Here is a 23,172-nt window from a genome sequence, read left to right on the forward strand (position 1 = left end):
AAAGGTTCATGTCTGTGCGTAAATTACGCATGAATCAAACCGAAAGAAAACAATGCCGTGAGAAGCGCTTTCTCTCTCTCGTGCGCGCGCGCGAGCTCACACACACACACACACACACACAGAGAGAGAGAGTAAAACATGACTTTCAGGATATTGTGATTTTTGTCACTCGCCTAAACACCATGCATTACGGCCCTACACACACACACACACACACACACACACACAATTTTTGTCAACGCAGACACACATCGCTCTCAGACATCCACACATACTCGGAAACATAATTTTTAGATCTTTGAACCATTCAAATCCTTCATGCACAGTCAAGTGCCCCTATAGTGGAAACCAGGAAAATAGCGTGCATTTCCCCCTATAGGGAATACACATGTAGTGACGTCATCTGGTAAAATACACTATATAATGCAAATATAATGCCTTTGCTTCAAAATAAAAGAATGTTTCAACATAAATCATGATCTATGTATTAATGACGGCCCCGGCTTTAAACGACGTTTTAATGGGTGTCAAGGGGACATTTTTGTCCCTTATGGTACTGAATGGTGCTATTTGTTCTACACCGTGTGTGTTATACATATTTTAATTTTTTTTTTCAAAATTTGTAAATTTATGCAAAAAGTCACAACTTTGCCAAATTACATACCATTGGCATTAAAACAGCCAAAATGGTCAAAGAAATAAAAATGAAAAGGACAAAAATGTCCCTAATGCAGCCTAAGGGTTAAAAAGGTATATCTAACAGTAATTTTCAGGTAGAGAAAATTAATAATCAAATGTAAAATAGCACTGCATAGTCTTCACTGTATAAATTAAATATAGATTAATCCTTATTAAAGATACAAAAGTAATTTTTTTTTGTTCTTTGTTTGATTACCATTAAAACAAAGACAGTTTATTAGGCTGCTGTCACTTTAAGAGCTGCACGGATCTAATATACTGATACACATGTTTTATTTCTTCAGACTATGGTCCAGATTTACTAACAGTTATCGCCAGCGCAAACCCTCTTTTGGTGTTAAAAAATACTGTCAGGATTTACTAAAGAAAGGCTGACCGTACTGCATAAGCATTTGCATGAGTTTCCTTTCAGACGCAGTATTTATGAGGAGAGTATTTAAATGAATCACTCAAGCTGATTTACTATGGTTTGCGCTCGTCAGTTTCCTGGTGTTTGCGCCCAAAACAGCATGTCTTAAACAAGACGCTAATCTTGGTAGATTGTGTTGTCATTATGGAAATGCATGTCTCTGTTCATTAATTAGCGCGTCGTCTGTAGATCATGCTCAGAACTTTCCACTCCCACCTGAACTTTTGAGGAATTGCGCTCTCATGTTAATTTGCCCTGTTTAGTAAATCTGGCCCTATGTTTACTAGGATACTTAACGAGACCGGCATTTTTTGACGTCATTTTGTGAATATGTCCGTTCAAGTGCAGGAAGACGTGAAAGAGCTCAATTCAGTATTCTGAGACGCGGCTTTCTCTGCACGCTACGGATGTGCACACACAAAACTTCTCACACTATTAAACTGAGTTCTCTTTCGTGTCTTCTTGCACTTGAATATTTTACTGGGCAAGGCTTAAAAACACATGCAAATGATAAACTTTCATGCAGTCCTTATTGTCGAGCCCTGCCCTCTGCTGAAATAAAGGAGGTAACTTGCAGAGGAAGTCTATAGCAAGGACTAAAATAAAGCAATTTAATATGAATCAATATTGATTCTGTAATTAAAAAAATCTTAAATTTCATATAAAACTTTTATGCAATAGTTAGGTGAATCGTGATTTTTTTTCCCCAGCCCTGGTTATTTTAGTATCATTGAGATACTATTATATTTTTTAGAATATTTTGAATTCGATTTTTGAATTTTGTTTTTCGTTTTGTTTTGTTTTTGCAATTTTGAGTTTTTTTGACATTTTCATTAGTTATGTACATACTATATATGCTCTTGATACATATATGTACTAGTTATTTTAGTACATTGAGGTCATTTTTTATTATTTATGTCAAGTTATGAAAATTATTCTTATGGTTTTAGTTTAAGTTACCTTTGTTCAGACGTTAAAGGGGTGGTTGATTGCGATTTCACTTTTTTCATTTTAAATAGTGTGTACTGCTGCTGCTGGTGTATGAACAGTATCTGCAAAGTTGCTGCGCTGAAAGTTCAACGTAAGCAGAGATATCGTCTTTTAAAAATCAGGAAGTTTAATGCCTACAAAAACGACTCGAATGGGACTACAACGAGATACTTCCCGGGTTTTATACGTAACTAACCCACATCAACCCTCCCTCCGGAATATGCAAAAAAGGGGGCATGGCAGGCCATATTTCTGCGGCTTTGTCGAAGAGGAAGAGTTATAGTGGAGAGCTGTAGCCATGCCGTCGAAAGTGTGTTATTTTCACCCAGCTGACAGGTCTTCTGTGTTCGGGCTTCATACGGATGCTGTAGTTCTTCAATAATGGCTAAAATTTATGTTTGATTATGTTCCTGAAAATTACAATCGTAATTTAGCTCTCTGTGCTGCGCATTTTACGGAAGACAGCTTCCAGAATCTCCACGAATTCAATGCTGGATTCAACAAGAAACTGTTACTAAAACATGAAGCAGTTCCAACTTTAAAACCAGAGGCAGCAGTTGTTGGGCCACAACCTGTAAGTAAGACTTAATAATTTTAAATGTAGCCTATTTGCATGTATTAATTTCAGACGTAATGTTTTAGTTTTATCAAGGACGTAAACAAATGTCAGCGCTGACTTTAGTAGCCACTTAGTTATGCTAGTTCGTGTCTATGACAAACGCGTACAAACATTTTGGACCTGAATTTGTAATTATGTACTAATTTTGTAAATGTATTTTCCATACTTCATGACGTAATTTTTCGATTTGATCAAGAACGTAAACCAATGCCAACGCTGTTTGTTTATAGTAGCCAGTTAGTTCGATGCTATTTTGTGTGTATAAATTGCAAAAAATTATATGTAATCGATAAAACAATAACTTTAAAAAACGGTATTACTCAGTCATGTATTCAGTTATATTAAATGTTTAATCAGGAGAAAACCGTATCTCAAAAGCTAACAAGCAGCAGTAGCATTTTAACAGAGTATCGAAATTCTTATATAATAATAGTAGAATAGAATAGAATATAATAATACAAAAATTTACCATTCAGAAACTGTAATGAGTATCTATTGTGATGAGTACTGATTTATGCCTGCAGGTGGCAGTAATGTGTTGTATAAGATGAAGTGCATTCCCTAGAGGAAGTGGTTGTAATGGAGACATGCTTTGTGTGCCACATGGAATAAAGACGCCAGTACCATCTATTCTTTATATCTTTATTTGTTGTCTCTGGAACAATACATGGTACCAGGAGTGGGGTCCGAAAAGCCCAATGGATGCCATTAAACCACCGGGATCGTTGAAGTTGTGTGGAAATGTTGATGCACATTGGAGGACTTTCAAACAGCAGTTTGAGTTGTATGTTGTTGCTATTGGACAAAAAGCGGCTGTGGATGAAAGAAAAATCGCCCTGTTACTTACCATTGCTGGAGCTGATGCCGTGGAGGTCTATAACACCTTTAATTTTGATGAAGAGGCAGACAAGAAGAAACTGGATAAGGTACTGGAAAAATTTGATGCTCATTGTTTGTCAAGGAAGAACGAGACATATGAACGATATGTATTCAGAACACGTGTGCAGCATGAAGGAGAGGCTTTTGATTACTTTCTGACTGATCTCAAGATAAAGGCAAAGACTTGTAACTTTAATGAATTGAGAGATTCAATGATTCGTGATCAGATTGTTTTTGGTATCTATGAGAAGAAACTGAGAGAAAGATTGTTACGAGAATCAGAACTCACCTTGGATAATGCTGTCAAATTGTGCCAATCCAGTGAAGTAGCGAGACAGCAAGTGAAGCAGTTTGATGGGACTAATACAGCCGCTATGTCATTTCAGAGTGTAGAAGTTGACGCCATTTCATTCAGAGACAAGAGAAGAGGTAACACAAGAGGTTTCAGAGATAATGACAATGAAACATTCTCATGCAAGCGCTGTGGGACCAAACATAAGTTCAGACAGTGCCCAGCTTTCGGAAAAAGATGTTCTAAGTGTAATGGCCCCAACCACTTTGCAAAAATGTGTTTTTCAAAAGACATGAAGAGGGAAAATAAAGTGCATTTAGTGGAGGAGGCAGATGACAGTGATTTGAGCGACTCATTTTATGTGAACATGGTTTCTGAAGAGAAAGTAAATCCGGATGCTGAAACGTGTGTATCAAGTGATGATTCGATGTGGATTGTTCCTCTTGTGGCTAATGGGACCGTAGTACCCTTTAAATTAGATACGGGTGCAAGAGTTAATTTAATTAACATCAGAGATGTGAAAGCACTGAAAGAAAAACCTCTAATTAAAAAACGTACAGTTCCCCTCAAAGCCTATAATGGACAACCAATTGAAACGCGAGGAATATGCAGACTAAACATACAAGTAAAAGGAAAGATGAAGAGTTTGATGTTTGTTGTAGTTCCCAATGGTCATGAATCTCTTTTAGGAGATAAAGCGTGTGAAGATCTTCATTTGGTTAAAAGAGTGTATCAAGTCAACAAGGAAACCGTAGTCTTACAGCCTGTCTGTGACAATATAACTGACATTGTCAAACAATTTCCAGATGTTTTTGAAGGTCAAGGCACACTGCCATTTACCTATAAAATACAACTGAAAGATGATGCTTCTCCAGTCATACATGCTCCTCGGCGGGTCCCTGCACCTCTGCGTGAGGCCTTGAAAAAGGAATTGGATCGCATGACCCAATCTGGAGTAATACAACGGATTGAACAACCTACAGACTGGGTAAATTCTATAACTTGTGTGAAGAAGCCTAATGGTGACTTAAGAGTGTGCTTAGATCCTAAAGACCTAAATGATAGCATCAAACGAGAACATTACCAGATACCCACCCGTGAAGAGATCATTAGTGACATGTCAGGAGCTAAGTTTTTTAGCAAATTAGATGCATCTCAAGGATTCTGGCAGATCCGATTGGATTCTGAGAGTAGCCAGTATTGTACATTTAATACTCCCTTTGGGAGATATTGTTTTCTTCGACTTCCTTTTGGAATCAAATCAGCTCCTGAGATTTTTCATCGAGCCATGGAAACCCTTATTGAAGGTCTAGAGGGTGTTCGAGTATATATTGATGATATTGTGGTGTGGGGGTCCACCATTCAACAACATAATCAGCGATTAGTAAAAGTGATGGAAAGAGTTCGAGCACATGATTTAAAGCTCAATCAGAAAAAGTGTCAATTTGGAGTCACAGAGATCACGTTCTTAGGGGACAAGCTGTCTGCAAAAGGTGTGGAGCCACATCCAGCAAAAGTGCAAGCCCTCCTTGATATGCCTCCACCTACGGATAAGAAGGGAATTCTGCGTGCTTTGGGAATGGTGAACTTCCTGGGAAAATTTCTGCCAAATTTGTCAGCTAAAACTACCCATATGAGAAAGTTGTTACAAAATGATCAGGAGTTTGTCTGGACTTCAGTACATGATCAAGAATGGAAGCAGTTAAAGGAGACTCTTACTACTGAACCTGTCCTTGTTTTTTTTGATCACACACGACCAACTAAGATCTCTACAGACGCCTCTCAGGATGGATTGGGGGCGGTGCTTCTTCAGGCCTTTGAGGATTCCTGGAGACCTGTGGCCTATGCTTCTCGATCTATGACAGAGACTGAAAGACGATATTCACAAATAGAGAAGGAGACTTTGGGTTTAGTATTTGGCTGTGAAAAATTTCATGGATATGTCTATGGATTACCTACTTTTACAGTAGAGACGGATCATAAACCATTAATCTCCATCATTCAAAAGAACTTAAATGATATGTCACCTCGAATTCAACGCATGATGATGAAATTACAAAGATATGATCTGAATCTTGTCTATACACCTGGAAAGTATATCATTGTGGCTGATGCACTGTCTCGAGCACCAGTAGCTTCGGAGATCAGCAAAATGGACGAAGTTGAGAGACATGTGAGTATGGTGTATTCAGCGTTACCAGTTTCAGATGAGATGTTAAAGCTGATCGCAGAGGAAACTGCAAAGGACGCTGAATTGCAGAGGGTTATTGCACACCTTCAACATGGATGGATCAAAGGCAAGTGTCCACAATACTTTCCTTTAAGGGCAGAACTGAGTGTGGTTGAGGGAATGCTGTTGAGAATTAACAGAATTGTCATTCCAGTATCAATGCGCCACGACATGCTTCGTAGAATTCATGAGGGACATCTTGGTATCGAAAAATGCAAGAGAAGAGCTAGACAAGCTGTTTTCTGGCCTGGAATTAATGTGCACATTGAGAAATACATCAATCAGTGTGACGTCTGTCTAAGTCATCATTATAAACTGGCCAAAGAACCTATGATGATAGCTGCTCATCCTACTGAACCGTGGCAAAAAGTAGGAACTGATCTTTTCCAGTTGAATGGTAAGGATTATCTGGTGGTTATCGATTATTATTCCAATTATCCTGAAGTTGAACAGCTCCATCATACAACATCGAATGACATGATTCAATGCATGAAAAGCATCTTTGCAAGGCATGGAATTCCTCATATTGTGCAAAGTGACAATGGTCCTCAGTACACTAGTTGTGAATTCAAACTGTTTGCGGAACAGTATGGCTTTAAACATACTACTTCAAGCCCACTTTATCCAAAGGCAAATGGTAAAGCAGAAAAAGGGGTACAAATTGTAAAAAGACTTATGAAAAAAGCCACAGCAAGCAGGTCTGATATAAATCTGTCTCTTCTGAGTTACCGTTCTTCTCCACTCAGTTGTGGATTATCTCCTGGTGAGTTATTGATGAACCGAAAACTGCGTGATACACTGCCAAAAGTATCCCTGAAAACAGAAAACAACAGTCTATCATTGAAAGAGATGCAACATCTTAAAGAGAAGCAGAAAGAATATTATGACAAGGGAGCTCGACATCTGAAACCTCTTTCTGAACGAGATACAGTTAGAATTGCGGAGCCTACTGGATGGAAAAAGAAAGCTACAGTCCTAAAAGAGGTAAACCCAAGATCATATCTGGTTCAAACAGAAGATGGACAGACATTGCGGAGAAATCGACAGAGCTTGCTTAAGACTGCAGAGAAATGTCCTCTTGTTGATGAGCCAACTCTGTCTGCAGAACTGCAGTCTTGTGAAATGCCCCCTGTTGATCTGCAACGTCATGAAATGCTATCTCCAGGTATGTTTAATTCTGCAGAACAAATTCCTGAACTCGAGTTATCTGTACCAAAGACTGACATGCCTCTCTTACGGAGAACTAATCGAGTTCGAAAAGCTCCTGTTCGAATGGACTTATGAAAAAAATGGAAAAAAAAATGAAATGAACTGATTGTACATTTTTTACAGTTGGGCTGATGTGAATTATTAGTAATTGTGAATCTAATGTGTTAAAAAAAAAAAAAAAAAAAAAAAAAAGGAAAAGAGATGTAATGAGTATCTATTGTGATGAGTACTGATTTATGCCTGCAGGTGGCAGTAATGTGTTGTATAAGATGAAGTGCATTCCCTAGAGGAAGTGGTTGTAATGGAGACATGCTTTGTGTGCCACATGGAATAAAGACGCCAGTACCATCTATTCTTTATATCTTTATTTGTTGTCTCTGGAACAATACAGAAACGTTTTGTAAAAGCCGTGTTTGCGGAGGTTCTGCTTGACTCTCTTCATTGTCGCTTTCTGGGTCTGATTCTGGCTCAAAGTGATACGCAGTATTGACACCATTATTTACATTTGACCGGAGCACATGCAACTGTCGCCCGTAAAGGTAATGGGCGTGAAGTTTCCGACAACGAGCTCTACGCAGTTTAGCCAATTACAACACACCGGACCAACTAACCAATCTGAGTCCATTGCCTGTTTCTGAGGGAGTGGTTTCATAGAATCGGGAAGTCAACCGGTCGTTCAAATGACAGAGGAGAAAGCGGCTTACAATAAAGGTGAAATTTATGAAAAATAAGGCTTAAAAAAAAACAAAAAACACGAAGACATGTTATATTGCACCCCATAAACACAATCATGCAAAGAAAAAAAGCAGTAAACCACCCCTTTACTGGGGTGTACTAGTCAACACATTTCCATTTTATTATTAGTATGTCATTTTTTGCTATTTGTATTAGTTATTGCTTTATATATACTGTATATATATATATATATATATATATATATATATATATATATATATATATATATATATATATATATATATATATATAATTTTTTATTCAGTTTTTTTATGACAACCAGGTGAAATAAAAGTAAATATTATTATTTAATTAAAAACATTTTTTTTATGGTTTTAGTTTTATTTAACTAAATAACCTTGACTCACATGTTTAGATCAGCATAGATATATATTACAATTTTATTAAATTAATAAACTTGTAAAGTTGTAATAATATTATATTAAATAATATAATTAAGTAATATATACTAATATAATATAAAATTGTAATAATTGTAATAATATTATTATATCATTAAAAAGTAATACAAATATTATTAATTATTTTCCAGCTCATAAAAACAATTTTTATAAATACATGACTGTGGGAAAAAGTTCTTGAATCCCTCTTTCTCCTCCAATTTTCATTGGGACACATTGGACAGATGGATACCAACAGAGCTCAAATGTCTGAACAGGGTTAAACTCCACTAAAATCTAAATAAATAAATAAAGCAGTTCACCAGATGAAGATGAAGCGACAGTCACACAGTCGTCTTCCGGTTCCAGCTCGAGCTCCTGCGACAGACAGAAATCAAACCCACACGACTTGAGATTAAACGGAGACTGAATTCTCCTGACTAATGTTCTCACTTCTTGTCCTTCTCTCCCTCAGAGTCCTGTGCAAACGGCATCATCTTATAATGAGCTCGATTTGATTTTAACACTTTGAACTTAAGATATTTTTAAAGCTGAGTCATAGAGAGAAGTGAGTCAGACATATTGTGTCTATCATTGACAGATCCACTGTACGGCAATTAAAGCTGCAGTCGTTAGTGTCGGACAATATCACACTTTGATTCATGTATAATGACTATACTGTGACTCATGACTCATTTCTTTGAGCCTTAATCTTTTCTTAGTCATTCTCATGTTTTGTAAGAGTATTTTCGACACACTGACAGATGAATACATCTTAAACATGAAATTCAAATTGGTCCCATTTGATTTATGTTGACCTTTCTGTCTGCATTTCAATATAAAGTTCTGGAAATCATCACATTTTGATCATCACTTCTTCCTTCATTGTACCTTCTTCTTCTTCTTTTTCTTCTTTTTGTCTTTCTTCTTCTTTTTCATCGTCTTCTCTTCATCTTCACTGGAGCTGTCAGAGGAAGAACTGCTTGATTCCTGACAGACGGCGACACAGAAAGAAGAGGATGTTTAACTTGCATTAAACTGAAGTGGGTCACACACCGGACGACGGCAACCGTTGGGCTCTGAGAGTAAAAACTACATTAATTTCCTTCATAGGGAAACTGATTTTGAACATTAACTTATAAACTTTTACAGACAGACCAACTCTGAGCAACATGGTTGTTAATCAATGGTATATACTTCTATACATAGTTCCCACAGGCCAATTAATGTCACGTGACCTCCCCGGAGACGCCATCTTTGAGGGCATAAGCTGCTGTGTTTACAAGGTTTTACAAGCAAATTTCGAAGATTTCTTCCTATTTATAATGTTACGAAAATCATGAAGAGACAAAGTGACAGAGATTATAAAGACACTCTATTAACACAAGCCAGAGAGAGGTACAATGCGAAAATTTCAGTCATAAATGGTGTGTTGATCCGTATGCGCTAAACTGAGCACTGATTTTGCAGCTTTGGCTCAGATACTGTATTATCCATGTGTACCATTATCTGGTATTGGCTAGGAGTTTTAACACATGTAAGCAATTCCGAGCCTGGAAATATGTGCATGAATATGAATATACACGGTATTAAAATAAATAAAACTCGCGTGCAAATTAATGTAACAGTTAATGCGGAACTACTTTATACGCGGGTTCTTTAGGGACATAATCTGAGATTGCAAGGCTGGAATGTGTGTGTGTGCGTCAGTCTGTGTCTGTGTGTGTGAGTGAGAGAGAGAGTCGCGGGCGCGATCGAACAGTGGAAACAATGTTGTTTTTGTATGTTTTTAATACCTCGTCATTTTGTACATACAGGACATCATTCAAACTGCAAAGTGTTAACTTATATTTGTGTACACTCGCAATAAAACACAACAAATTCTTGCGTGTTTTGAGGGAGTTTCTTTCCTGTTTGTCCTCGCCAGCCATAACCTCCGTCGTTGTTCTGACAAAAGCTTCGTCTTCTCACATTCATGAAGTCTAATGACGGGTATACTGTAAAATCCAAATTTAACTGAACCTCCGGCACGATTTGAACATCCATTGACCCAGCAGGAGAGGACCATTTTCACTTTTTATCACGAAATTAACTCGTTTCAGCTTCTTCGTCTAATTTTCTGCCCACAGCATGCCCACAGAAATGGCGCCGGGTCGGCAAATGCCCGTATGTTGTGACGTCATGTGGGAACTATGTATTGAAGCCGTCAACCCGTAAAATAATTGTGTTTAACAGTGGAATTCCTTGTGAAAAACTACATTTCCCATGATGCTGTACAGACAATTCCACCAATCAGAGACTCGAAACAAGCAACACATGCCAAAAGAGCTCGTAAGCTCCGCCCACTTCCACTTCTTTCTAGCTGGCCTTTACTTCATATATATTTAACCTATGAAGGCAATCAATGAATCAGTGAATGTAATCACGACAGGAAAAAGTTACATATGCTTTTCAGACTGGGGCTAGAGTATGAAAAAATGCCACAAAATTATTATATACCTTTTCCTTATGTTTGGACTTTATTCAAGCTGTAAAACTGTGAACGTAAAGCTAAATGCATCTTGCAGCACAGGGTGAAGTTAGTATGCTGGATGACGACGATTCAGGACAAATATACAACACACTAAAAACACAACATGCTTCTTGCTGTACCTTCATCTTCTTTCTGGTCTTCTTTTTCCTCTTCTTCTTCTTCTTCTTCTTCTTCTTCTTGTGATCATCCTCACTGTCTGATGAGGAAGATGAGCTGGAATCCTGAGAAACAGAGATTTCAGATTCAGATGCTGTTAAATAATAATAAAAAAACCCTGAACTTTATACCTTTCTCTTCATCTTCTTTCTCTTCATCTTCTTTCTCTTCATCTTCTTCCTCTTCTTCTTCTTCCTCTTCTTCTTCTTGCCATTCTTCCTTTTCTTTTTCTTCTTTTTCTTCTTTTCATTCTCACTGTCTGTTCAATCCTGGGAAAATTAAGCAAAATTAATCACGCACTAAAAAACGAGGCAATCAACAAAATGTGAGATATTATTATCCGTAAAATTAAAAAGTAAAGCCATTAAAAAATAAAAAGTTGACAAACAATAGAGCAGGGTTATTATCGTTCACTAAAACTAAAACTTTTAAAAAAAATTCTGGGTAACCCTTCCTTTTACAGTCCCCTAATTACTAGGTATTTACCGGGTAAATATATGGTAAGTTATAGTTGGTTATTGGTAATTACCACAGGTAACAAGTATGTAAATGCAGAGAAACTACAAACTAATTACTAAGTATTTACCTGGTAAGAATATGGTAAATTATAGTATTTTGGTGTGTAATTACTTAAGGTGATTAATATGCAATTACAGAGAAACTACCAGGGATAAAAACACCACTGTTAAATATCAACTCAACAAAGTACTGTGTACTTGTTACCTGTTTAGGTTGGTAATAAGTCAGATTTAATTGTGTACTTCCTCAGAATGTAGGCAGCCAATTTTTAGAAACACCTCCAGTATTACCCATCAATTCAAGTTAGGTGTGTAGTTATCCTAGGGTTATGTTGGTAACAGTCCATGTTTATTTATTACTATCTTGAAATTAAGACGGTAGTTTCCAATAAATTACCTTGTCTTACGTAGTTGTTGTTCATTGCTACACCCATTTATAGAGGGTTTATCAAATAATTTACCTTACACTTACCTGGTAACTACCCCGCAGGAACAGTTCTCCCTAATGTCATGGCACATCTTAAACACTGGGTATGTTCTTGCAGATGTTTTTACAATTTACTCAGTCAGTAAAGTGCAACTGTACTGTAAAAGGAAGCCTTGTTTATTTCTATTGTATTACCAGACTCTTACCACATCCTTTGCTACTGCTTAAACATTTTTGAAATCACAAACTTTTACCATGTGTGTTCTGCAACTTAACTAAAACATTCCAGCCTGGTCTCATTGTTAATACATAGGTATTAATACGTAATTTTCAAAGATAGAAAACGTACGTTTTGTACGTTTGGATAGATGCTGAAACGTATGATATGGACGTATCTGCAACAATTAAACACGCACACACACACACACACACACACACGCCTCTCTCACACACACACACACAGACACTCACTCTCTCTCTCTCTCTCACACACACACACACACACACACACACACACACACACAGACACTCACTCTCTCTCTCTCTCTCTCTCTCTCACACACACACACACAGACACTCACTCACTCTCACTCTCTCTCTCTCTCTCTCTCTCTCTCTCACTCACACACACACACACACAGACACTCACTCACTCTCACTCTCTCTCTCTCTCTCTCTCTCTCTCTCTCTCACTCACACACACACACACACACACAATGAAACACCTGTCCTATGATGCGTCTCACCTGCTTCTTCTTGAATCCCCGGCTCTTCTGTCTCACAGATTTTTATTTTCTTCCTTTTCTTCTTTTCATCCTGTTGAGGAGAGTGTGTGAGTGAGTAAATGTGGGAGCGTGACCCAGATAATTCATGAAAAAGATGTAAACACACTTATATTTCATAATTAGGACAGCAGCCATGAGACACACTCAAACAAATCCTGTTTTACACAAGCGAGCGTGACCGTGGTTTAACACACACCGTGACTCACTCAACTTCCCTTCCTTTACAGGGAAACACTGGGAAATAAACACGGCCTGTAAAGTTCACCCGGAGTGGAAATCTGTCATCATTGCTCATGTTGTTCCAAACCTGTGTGACTTTCTTTCTTTAGCTGAACACACAGGTAAGATGTGTGTGTGTGTGTGTGTGTGTGTGTGTGTGTGTGTGTGAACACACAGGTAAGATGAAAAAACAAAAAAAACAACAAAGAGAAAAAATACTATATTTTGTAATTTTTTATTGAACCATTTTTTTTTTTTAATAATCATCAAAAGAATGCGAATGAGTGTAGAAACTGGTTAAACACACCGTTCATGTTGTTGCTTTGAAGCTTCTTGTTAGAAACAGCTGAAGTTCCCCATAATAACCGCAGGTGATGTCGTGTTTGTCGTCTGATTGGCAGCATTATAGAGAACAGGAGCATTCTGGGAGAAATCTCTACACTAAAACACACTTTCATCTCCTCAGTGCGTGTGAGAAACACAGATTGCCCAAGCACTTTAAGCCCTAATTTTCTCTTACTATAGTAAATCACAGGACAGCAAAGCCGTGTATGTTTGTTGTAAGTGCACTCGATTGGGTGGCGGATCATTAAATATGACACATGACAAATAATAACTGGGCCATAGTCATCTGCTTCCTCCCCGTTATTTTATTTCCCTGATTTACAATCCTCTCAATTCAATTCTTATTTTTCACATTCAGAGAATTAAACCAGCACAACAGTGAAAAGGATAATAGCGACTCAATATAGGATCTGTAGAACACACACATCAGTGTTTTATCCACATTAAATGACCTTAATTTCCGCAAACAGTAAATCTTTGCTGCCCCCTCTTACATTGAGCATCAGTATTTGAGGAAAAAGTCTATTTGTTATCTACCCAAATACTTGTACTGTTCAACCCTCTGAATACCCGCTCCATTAATACTTATTTGCTTATCCTGAATAGATTTCCTCCTCGAGCTAAAATCAATAGTCATCTTCTTAGTCTTTAGAACATTAAGTTTTATAAAAGCATTCTGACACCAGGCAATAAAATCATCAACCACAGGACCATGCATTGAATCCTCCTCATTCAATAGGCTAACAATTACAGAATCATCAGCACAGTTTATGATATGCCTGTTACTAAAGATACTCTTGCAGTCATGTGTGTACAAAATAAATAATAAGGGAGAGAGGACACATCCTTGAGGGGACTCAGTTGATGACACCATCCATTCAGAAAAACAGTCATTTACTTTAACTCTGTGTTCTCTGCACAAGGAAATCTAAAATCCAGCCTACAAGATTAAAATCCAACCCAAATTCTTTGAGTTTCTCAACTAAAATAGATGGCTGAATAGTGTTGAAAGCAGATGAAAAATCTATAAAAAGTCATTTAACAAATGTTTTCTGCTTATCTAAATGCTGAAATACTAAATGTAAGAGTTGCTACTGCATCCTCTACACCTCGTTTAGCCCTGTGCGCAGATTGAAGAGGATCTAGAGATCTCTGAGTCCTTTGCAGAATTTCTCTCTTAACTCATTTTTCAAAACATTTCATAACTGAGGATGTGAGCGCCACAGGTCTAAAGTCCTCTAATATCTGTGAATTATGCTTTTTTGGCATTGAAATCACAAGAGACTGCTTCCACTTTTTGTAGTTGTAGGGACCGAACAAAAATGTCATCAAATATTGGTCCTGCTCAGCACATTCCTTGAGTAAACGACCCCCTATATTATCAGGCCCGGTGCCTTCCTGATTTTGCCCTGATTAAAAGCTGTTATCACATCAAAAGGGTTGTTATTAAATGCATCCCGTCCCAAACAGAAAAGGACAAAAGGACACAAACATTCTCATACTGATTAAAGTGGCCCAGTGATTTCTCCAATGTACACTTATTAAAAAACCTTGGTCAAAATCTGTGATCTTTTTATGTTATGTAATAAAATATTTACAGTGTTTGTTGAAAGTTCCTGCATCTATTAATACTCTAATGACAGTTAGTTGACACGTTGCTGCAAAGTTACTTAGTTAGTAGAACGTCTAAAGTGGACTATCGAAATAAAGTGTTACCCAAACGATGAGTGTTTGTAAGAAATATACCAATATTTTAAACGTTTTAACCCGTAGACTATCGCTTCAGTCTGCCTATACTCCTCTATGGCTCTTTTCATCCTGTCCTGCCTCCACTGATTAAGTTTCTTTCTCTTATCCTTTCCCTGTTTCTGCCTCTCTTTCTGCGTCTGACAATCTGTCCCTGTCTTTCTCACCTTTGCCATTGTGATCTGAAATACATTTCATTGAATTAATAAGATGCATAAAATAAAGTGGAATGGCTTTATTGGTTTTCTACTGCGTTTTAAAATTCAGAGCTATTTTTCATTTTAAGTCAACTACCTATCTTTTACACACACACACACGCACGTACGTACGTATGCATGTACACGCACACATACACACACAAAAGAGCCTTCAAACCATTAACAGCATTAACAGTATTGTAATATTGCATTACAAGACTAAAACCATGTAAATAACCACATGTCTGTCCCACAAACCCCCACCACACATTTCTGACTCACTGAAGTACTGTCCCACATTAGGCTGATCATGCTGTCCCGGATGTGTGGGAGGAAATTTGATATAAATATCAAATATATAGTTTATACACACAAAGTTAGACTATTTTTTGATGGACAAACATTTCATAAGCATATTAGACTAAAAAGTAGCAGGATTGCTTTGTTTAAAATGTATTTAACTCCTTAATATCAAATTTGTTAAAACTCTCTGTCACTGGCCTTCGGATGGTCTTCACACAAGGTGCCTCCTGTTTGATGATTGCTCCACCCTCAAATATGATTGGACAGTTGATAGGTCACGTGATTTTGATCACATGACACCACAGCTTTGTCTAACCCATAGTTTCACTGTCATTCATGTATTTATGGGGGACGTACACTAGACCTTAGGTGTCCCACATTAGGCAGTGTCCCACATTAGGGCAATTCACCCTACAATAGTTGGATCTAAGTATTTATTCACGTGAAATTTCTCGGCACTAACAACACATATTAGATCATTAAACGACAAATTAAACCCAATGTACTATTTAAATCGATTGCTGGACACCGTAATGCTATTTAACACATATATCTACAAATTCCACTGTCAACGGTTTTGCTATAATAATACTTCATAGGCTATAATACTGTAATTATATCAAAGGGAGATAAACAACTGAATATTACGGGATGCAAACTTGTAAAATTTAAGTGAAATTTGCTTTGAGTTAAGTTTATTTGTCATATATACAAATGTCAAAGACAGTTTGTACATTGAATTGCATTTGGTTGAGGCTTAGAAAGAATGCCTGAATGAGGAATGTCTGTGTATTTTGAGTGTAAATGCTTTTTTCTATATTACTCTTATATAGGGTTTGTATACAGAAGATTTAAAAATGTATTTGTAAATGTATCTTTTGTATAAATAATAAAGCAATGTTAACTGGATGTGATGTGCGTAAATTATTACCTATACAGACTAATTTATCAAATAAGTGATAGATTTTTAAAACAAGTAGAAAATGTGTTTATGGTAGCTAACGTCATTGCAACAACTTTAAATTAACATTGTTTCAACTTTAGAAAGCAAACCAATTGCGTTGATTTTCTGTTATAGTTTTGAATGGCGTGTCTGACGTTGATTCAGCGTTAATTCGATGAGCAAATGATGCCGGATCAACGTCAGAGATCAACGTTGTTTCGATGTCACGAGAAACGTCGTTTCCACGTTGATTCAATGTCAGTTTGATCTGGGAAACCTATTTCATATCATACAGATGTGATCAAACAAAGTCCTCTTTATGATTTATTATCAGGAACTCTGCTTTGCAGAACGATAAATGAGTGACAAAACTGAACAAATGAAGGCAAGAATGAACAAATAAAAAGAATGAATTAACAAACTAAAGAGAGAGAGAAAAAAATTAATTAACCAAAGAATATACAAATCAATAAATTAACACAGATAAAAACAAACAAAAAAGACGCAAGAGCTTTGTTTGTGCAAAAAATAAATAAACATAATTTACCACTTTATTTACAAAATATTCTCCAACGCGCGTTCACTCACAGCTCTCATACGCATGCGTCGTGGTGCTCTCGTGAACGCGCGTCTCTGTTCACGTCTCTCTCTCTCACACACACACACACACACATAGAAAGTGAAAGTAAGTTCTCCTACCGCCATTTTGAGCAGGTGCAATAAGAATAAGAAAGAGCATCAAACGGTTTTAACGTTTAAGAAGGAATGTATCTTTATTAAAGCTGGAGGATTTGAGAAACTGTGTCTTGTAAAAGTTTGATCAAGGTGAGTGTTCATGTGACTTTCTTATATTAACATGAATCTCTGGAGGGCATTTTAAGTGATTGCTTGTTTGATATAAAATCTTTAATTACGGGTTTCTTTCACTTCAAGATTTGCGTTTCGTGATGTCTGTGATTCTTAAGAAGTTTGACGGCATATGTGTAAACCAGGGGCGTCACTAGGCCCTTTTTAGGGGGGCTAAACTTCTGCCCAGCCCCCCTAAAAAATATTTGATTAACACATTTTTGATCGCTTCAGTCCACTTTTAAAAAACTCATTTGAAACGGCGGCAAGCTGCGTCAAGTTTCGGCTCCTCCCCTTATCTGAGTCTGCTTGGATTTAGCGCATTTTTCAATCTGCAGGGGCGCCGAGCAGAGCGAACATCAGAGAGTACAAGGTGTGTCGTGAGTGCATTTATTGATAGATTGCTATGATATTACATCTGCATCGTGCAGTTCTTTGTCATAAATGCATTGCAGTTTACATAATGTAATGTTACTGGAGCATTGGGAGCAACACGGGACGGTTCGGTTTCTCATCCAATACCAATACGTTTCGCTGCGTTCACCTTCAGCCCTTATCACAGTGTGATAGTTGTTTTTTATTCCTACAAAAATGAAGCAATTAACACCCATGAAAACATACTTTAGAAAACGATCATGATTTATTTTAATTTACTTTTTAACATAACATATTTAAAATCATATTTATTTTAAACCGATTTAAACATATTGCCAATAGACAATTACATGAATAGGCCTACATGTTTAGCTGGTTAGTTAAATGATTTGAAATTAAATAGATTTTCACAGGGTGACTTGATGAATAACCAACCGTATTGTTGATTATAAAGGCTAAAAAGCTTAAAAAATAAAATAATTTATATTTCATTGTAGATGGACTTAGTTACCTAGCTTTCCTGGTAGCTTTGTCTGAGAAAATGATTCATAAATCAACCTATCAGTTGACCCTATGTTTACTTTCTTCACTGACAGACAAAAATAAAAAGCCTATATCAGTCAAAGCTCAGCTTTAGGAGGGGAAGAGACAGAGCAAGATAAAAACAAAGAGAAAAAGAGTGTGATGCTGATGAGGTGTGAAAATAAACAGCTGCCCGCACATGGTTTTAAAGCTATTGTCATCCAATTTTTTTGGCCTTTAAAACATCTTAAAATGCACATATGTAGATCAGAGAAATCAAAATTTTCGCGGGGGAGCATGCCCCCGAACCCCCCTAAATACCTCACATTCGGTACCTTAGTGATTATAAAACCGTGCCATATGCATGTTACTGGATGAATGAATGAAACTAGTTAATAATGAGCATTAGACCATAAACTATTTTTTTTTGTTTTTTTTTTACATCATACCCTCATTGGGGGCTGAGCCCCCCTAAAATGAAAATCCTAGAATCGCCCCTGGTGTAAACATGTATAGGCCTAGGTGTAGCAGTCGATTCTGTTCCCTACCGGAATTCCTGTTCCCTTTACGCAATCATACTACAAATCATGCGTAGTTGCCTAGTTACCATATGTACCATCAGAACTGAATATGAGCCCTAGAGAGTAACATACATAGATATCATATAAAGGCCCATAGGTAAAGGCCTTATATGATATCTATGGTAACATGAGCAAGAAGCACAACTGTACGGGAAGCCAAAAGGTTAAAAAAGGATTGTATTTTTTCCCGAAATTTAAGCGTTTTTTTTTTTTTTTTTTTTTTTTTTAGAAGCGAGTTTTTCCCCATCTGCCAATTCAATCCAGATCATTTCTTTTCAAATTTAAAACGTTATTACCGATTTCAATGTAATGTTTATTAAGGCTTTGATTAGTACAGACAAGCCTAGCGGAAGACTATTTGAACCACTATCACGTCACAGGTGCTTTTAATGTCACATTTTATGAAAGAAATAATGTTATAGAAATAAATTATTTTGAAAGACTGATTTTCGAGTAGGTTTAACCAAAGTGAAAATGAAGGGAAAAATAAACAAACTCCAAAAACAATGGCTTCATAATTTAGTTATTTATTGCAAGAAGCACATTTGTATTCATCCTCTGTGGATGGATTGCCCACACACTTTATTTTAAATTGTTAAGTGGAACCATCGCCCACAGTCATCACAGGCAATCTGTAAAAAAAACAAAAAAACAATATATATATTTTTTTATAAATATAAATGTAAGAGTAACAATTTTAAAAAAGGGGTTTAAAGCAATAGTCCATTCATGATTATTTTGTGTATGCTACACCAATTAAAAATACTCAGCCATAGTTACCCAAAGAACATCTGCAGAGTCATCAAAAATTTCTGCCTCTCCACAAAAGTGGCACAGGTCACTTAGGTTATCTATGTGGTACAGTAGAACACTAATGAAAGTGATGCACACATCCAAAAGCACGTCAATAACATTCATGAGTTTATAAAGCCATACCAGATTGGCGGAGCAGAGTTAAAGCAATCTCCATTCTGAATCGTGTTATGTCTTGTAGCTCATTGGAGAAGTCAATTGTGGTGTTTTGCAGAATGTGTTCTGCAAACTGAGGAAGAAACAGGAAAAATTAACTAAGCATCATCCCATTTTAATGAACATTTAATATTTGCTACAATGCTATAATGACACACCTTCAAAGCGAACACACCGCATGAAATGGCATCCCTCTGAAGTGGGTGAGGCAAGCTTTCTCACTCCCAGTTTGAAACTGAAATACCTTTAGCCATCATCAGGGCTCTAAAAACAAGATAGGTTCTTTCAAGCATACAGTACATATTACACAATAACACTACATATGATTGTGGTGCATGAAAAATACCTTGTCGTCTCCAAACACTTTTTCTTCTTGAGGTCTGACTCTCCAATTGAGTCAAGCAGAATGTTTTTTTGTTGGGATGGGTATATAGCCTAAGCAACATGCAAAAATATCCAGACCACACGATAGGGGTATATTATTGCTAATCAGTATTAAGGGGAAAAAGGGAAAACTCAAGTGAAACAGTTCTATACCACAAATACTTACAACTAGGAACCAGTGGTGGCCCTCATTTACAATGCCCACTATGACCTCATAGTTTGCTGGATCCAACAAAAAAAAACAAAAAACAAAACATTATATAATATACACATACAAACGAATGTACACAAAGCCCTGAACAAAATGGGCATTTACACAAGTAATAAAATGCAAAATAAATGAAATTTGCAGGACACCTTGAGCCTTTCATGTTTTCCCTTCCACATGTCTGTCATGGCAAACGTGTCCATATGGAATGCCTTGCCCGGTGTAGTCAAATTGTGCTCCCTCACTGTCAGGGACAGATATGCATTTATAACCTTTACAAACATTGCAAAATTAAACATTAATACAAAATATTAACATAGCAGATGAAAGGCTTATCTGTCAAAATCAATGAAATGTTTACCTCACTCTCCAACTCCCTTCCAGGGCCAATCTGTAGGTCTTTGTAAAATAATTTGTATGGTCCCACTCTGGAGAGCAGTCATTTCCAGACCAGGCACTTTTGATACCTATACAGAGGACAACCAAAAACAGCATTGCACCTACCACCTCACCAATATATTAGAAATCAGACTAATATTGATCTATTATAAGATCTGACTTTACATCAACACTTACAGCCATGCACTGCGTCTGTGGTGTCAGCTGGTACCTCTGTCATCATTGTAGGGGTGTGGGACACAGGAGAGGAAAGTGGCATTTTCATTGATAAGTTCAATGGAGACAGGGGAGAGGATCTAGTAGATTTGGTTCCAATTGATAAGTCAATTGGTGAGGATGGAGGTGATGGTGGGGGCTGGTTTTCATGTGACTTGGTGATGGTGAGGTCTACAGGTGTGAGTGAAGGATATGACGTTTCTTGATGTGCTCTTTTATGTTGTGGTTCTTGGCTGATTCTATGGGGTATCCTGGGTGTGTCTTCTTTAAATGGTTTGAGGTGGTCAGTGTTTATTTTGGGGAATATCTTGCCATTTTCATCCCTTAAATCTGCGCTTTTTTCTTGCAAATGGATAATTTCATACGGCCCCAACCAGCTGCGCTCAAGCTTGCCCCCTTTCCTCTGCTGGCTCCATATGTTTTTTCGTAGGACCTTCTGCCCTACAAAAAATGGTGCCTGATTTGCCACCTTCTGTCTCCTGTCCTGTTTTGTTCGTACATTTTTTTTACAATGCTTTCCATTTTCTCCTTCAGAGAAATAGCCTTTGATATGGTGTCCTCTGCTATCACAGATTCCACTGTGCTGTTGACCTTTTCAGAAACATTGAAGATTGAAGTTATTTCACCAACTTGTAATTGATACTACATGATATTGATATGAAACAATGCAAATGATCACATACCTCATATGTCTCTGGCACCTCAAAAGGATATCGTGCCTCCATGCCGAACATTTAAAAGAATGGTGAGAACCTGGTTGTCAGCTGTGTCTTGGATCTAAGACCAAACATTACCGCATCTAGGTACTCGTCCCATTTTTCTGGTCTTGTATCCACTAGTTTACACAAGGCTCTGGAGTCATGACCAAAAGAAATTGAAAGTTATGCGTAAACAATTTTCAAAGACACCAATATTTCTCTGAATATTGCATTCTACCAAAGCAACCCGTTAATGAAGGTTCACCTCTGAATGGTTCCATTTAATTTTTCCACGAGCCCGTTTGTTTGTGGATGGTATGGGGCACAGAGGCTTCTCTCCACATTGAGGAAGGCACAAAGCTCTTCATTGATCTGTTTCCAAATCATACATTAACATTAATCTACAAAAAAACAAATGTGTGAAACCATTAAATTCTCGTGCAGATTGAATGTAGTTCATTCAACAAACTACAAACCAGAGCTGCGTTTCCCAAAAGCATCGTAAGCCTAGATCGTAAAAACGATCGTACGACTGATCTTAATATTACGGTCTGTTTCCCAAAAACATCGTAACTTAAGTAGCACTTGAAAATCATCGCAGATCTACGAGTGCTCTGGAGTAATCGTAAATCCCTAAGTGCGTCGTAAGAAGACAATGTGATTATAATATAAGGTTTTGATTGTACTTTATTGTACAATTTATTACTTTATTATTATTATTTTTGGTTAAATTAATGTATAAATAAAATAATTAAAAAGGTCAGAAAACAAAACAAAAAATAGAAATAATTGAATCTAATAATTTTAATCAAAATTAAATGACTGAACAAAAAAATAAATAAAAGATGTGATATGCTTCAAAGGCTGGGAAAAATAGGAAAAAATCTGACAATGACTTGCTGATATGCACGAAAACCAGCCATGTATTGGGCATTTCTTGGTTGGCCATCATGTGGTCCCATGCCATCTTTGTCCTCCTAGTCCTCCACCACCTCTTCATCTTATTCCTCCCTGTTAAGTAAGGACACACTCATATGCCCTGACAACAACTACAAACATTCTCAAACTGCTGAGGTGTTGTGGCTACAGTCTGGACAACTGAAGATGGAGGCTGAGGCCTGGGAGGGTTGTTTGGAGGACTAGGAGATGGTAGGTGCCTGGAGATGGCAGATTAAGCTGATGAAGGACCTGACTCAGGCTCAGGTTGAGTTACCTCTACTCCTCCATGGATGTCAGTACCACCACAAATGCCATCTGAAGCACTTGTACCAAGTATTGACAAGGCCTTTTCTTCCTCTGCTATGAGAAGGGGGGACTCATTGGTCCCACCACCTGTTTT

General features: G+C 37.2%; 2 protein-coding genes across 10 annotated transcripts in view; one reads left to right on the top strand and one right to left on the bottom strand.

The window, feature by feature from the left end:
* LOC311091393 (uncharacterized protein) overlaps window positions 1-23,172 on the bottom strand; it is a 354,781-nt gene that overhangs the window by 139,327 nt on the left and 192,282 nt on the right. The window contains exons 2-4 of the mRNA XM_084127346.1: window positions 11,116-11,217; window positions 9,355-9,453; window positions 8,787-8,841 (exon numbers count right to left, since the gene is read on the bottom strand). Of these exons, the coding sequence (XP_083983472.1) occupies window positions 8,787-8,841; window positions 9,355-9,453; window positions 11,116-11,121 (160 nt within the window). The 5' untranslated portion in view covers window positions 11,122-11,217. The remainder of the gene's footprint in view (window positions 1-8,786; window positions 8,842-9,354; window positions 9,454-11,115; window positions 11,218-23,172) is intronic.
* The window catches only part of LOC311091343 (uncharacterized protein), a 530,654-nt gene that overhangs the window by 126,403 nt on the left and 381,079 nt on the right, over window positions 1-23,172 (top strand). For 2 of the 9 annotated variants that reach the window (XR_014608053.1, XR_014608054.1), the window contains exon 1: window positions 17,290-17,460. The exons of the other annotated variants lie outside the window; for them this stretch is intronic. The gene's annotated coding sequence lies outside the window, so the exon portion shown is untranslated. Of the gene's footprint in view, window positions 1-17,289; window positions 17,461-23,172 lie in introns of those variants that run through there. 9 annotated transcript variants of the gene reach the window in all.

Source organism: Abramis brama, assembly GCF_963993115.1.
Source record: "Abramis brama genome assembly, chromosome: 10".
Lineage (NCBI taxonomy): Eukaryota > Metazoa > Chordata > Actinopteri > Cypriniformes > Leuciscidae > Abramis > Abramis brama.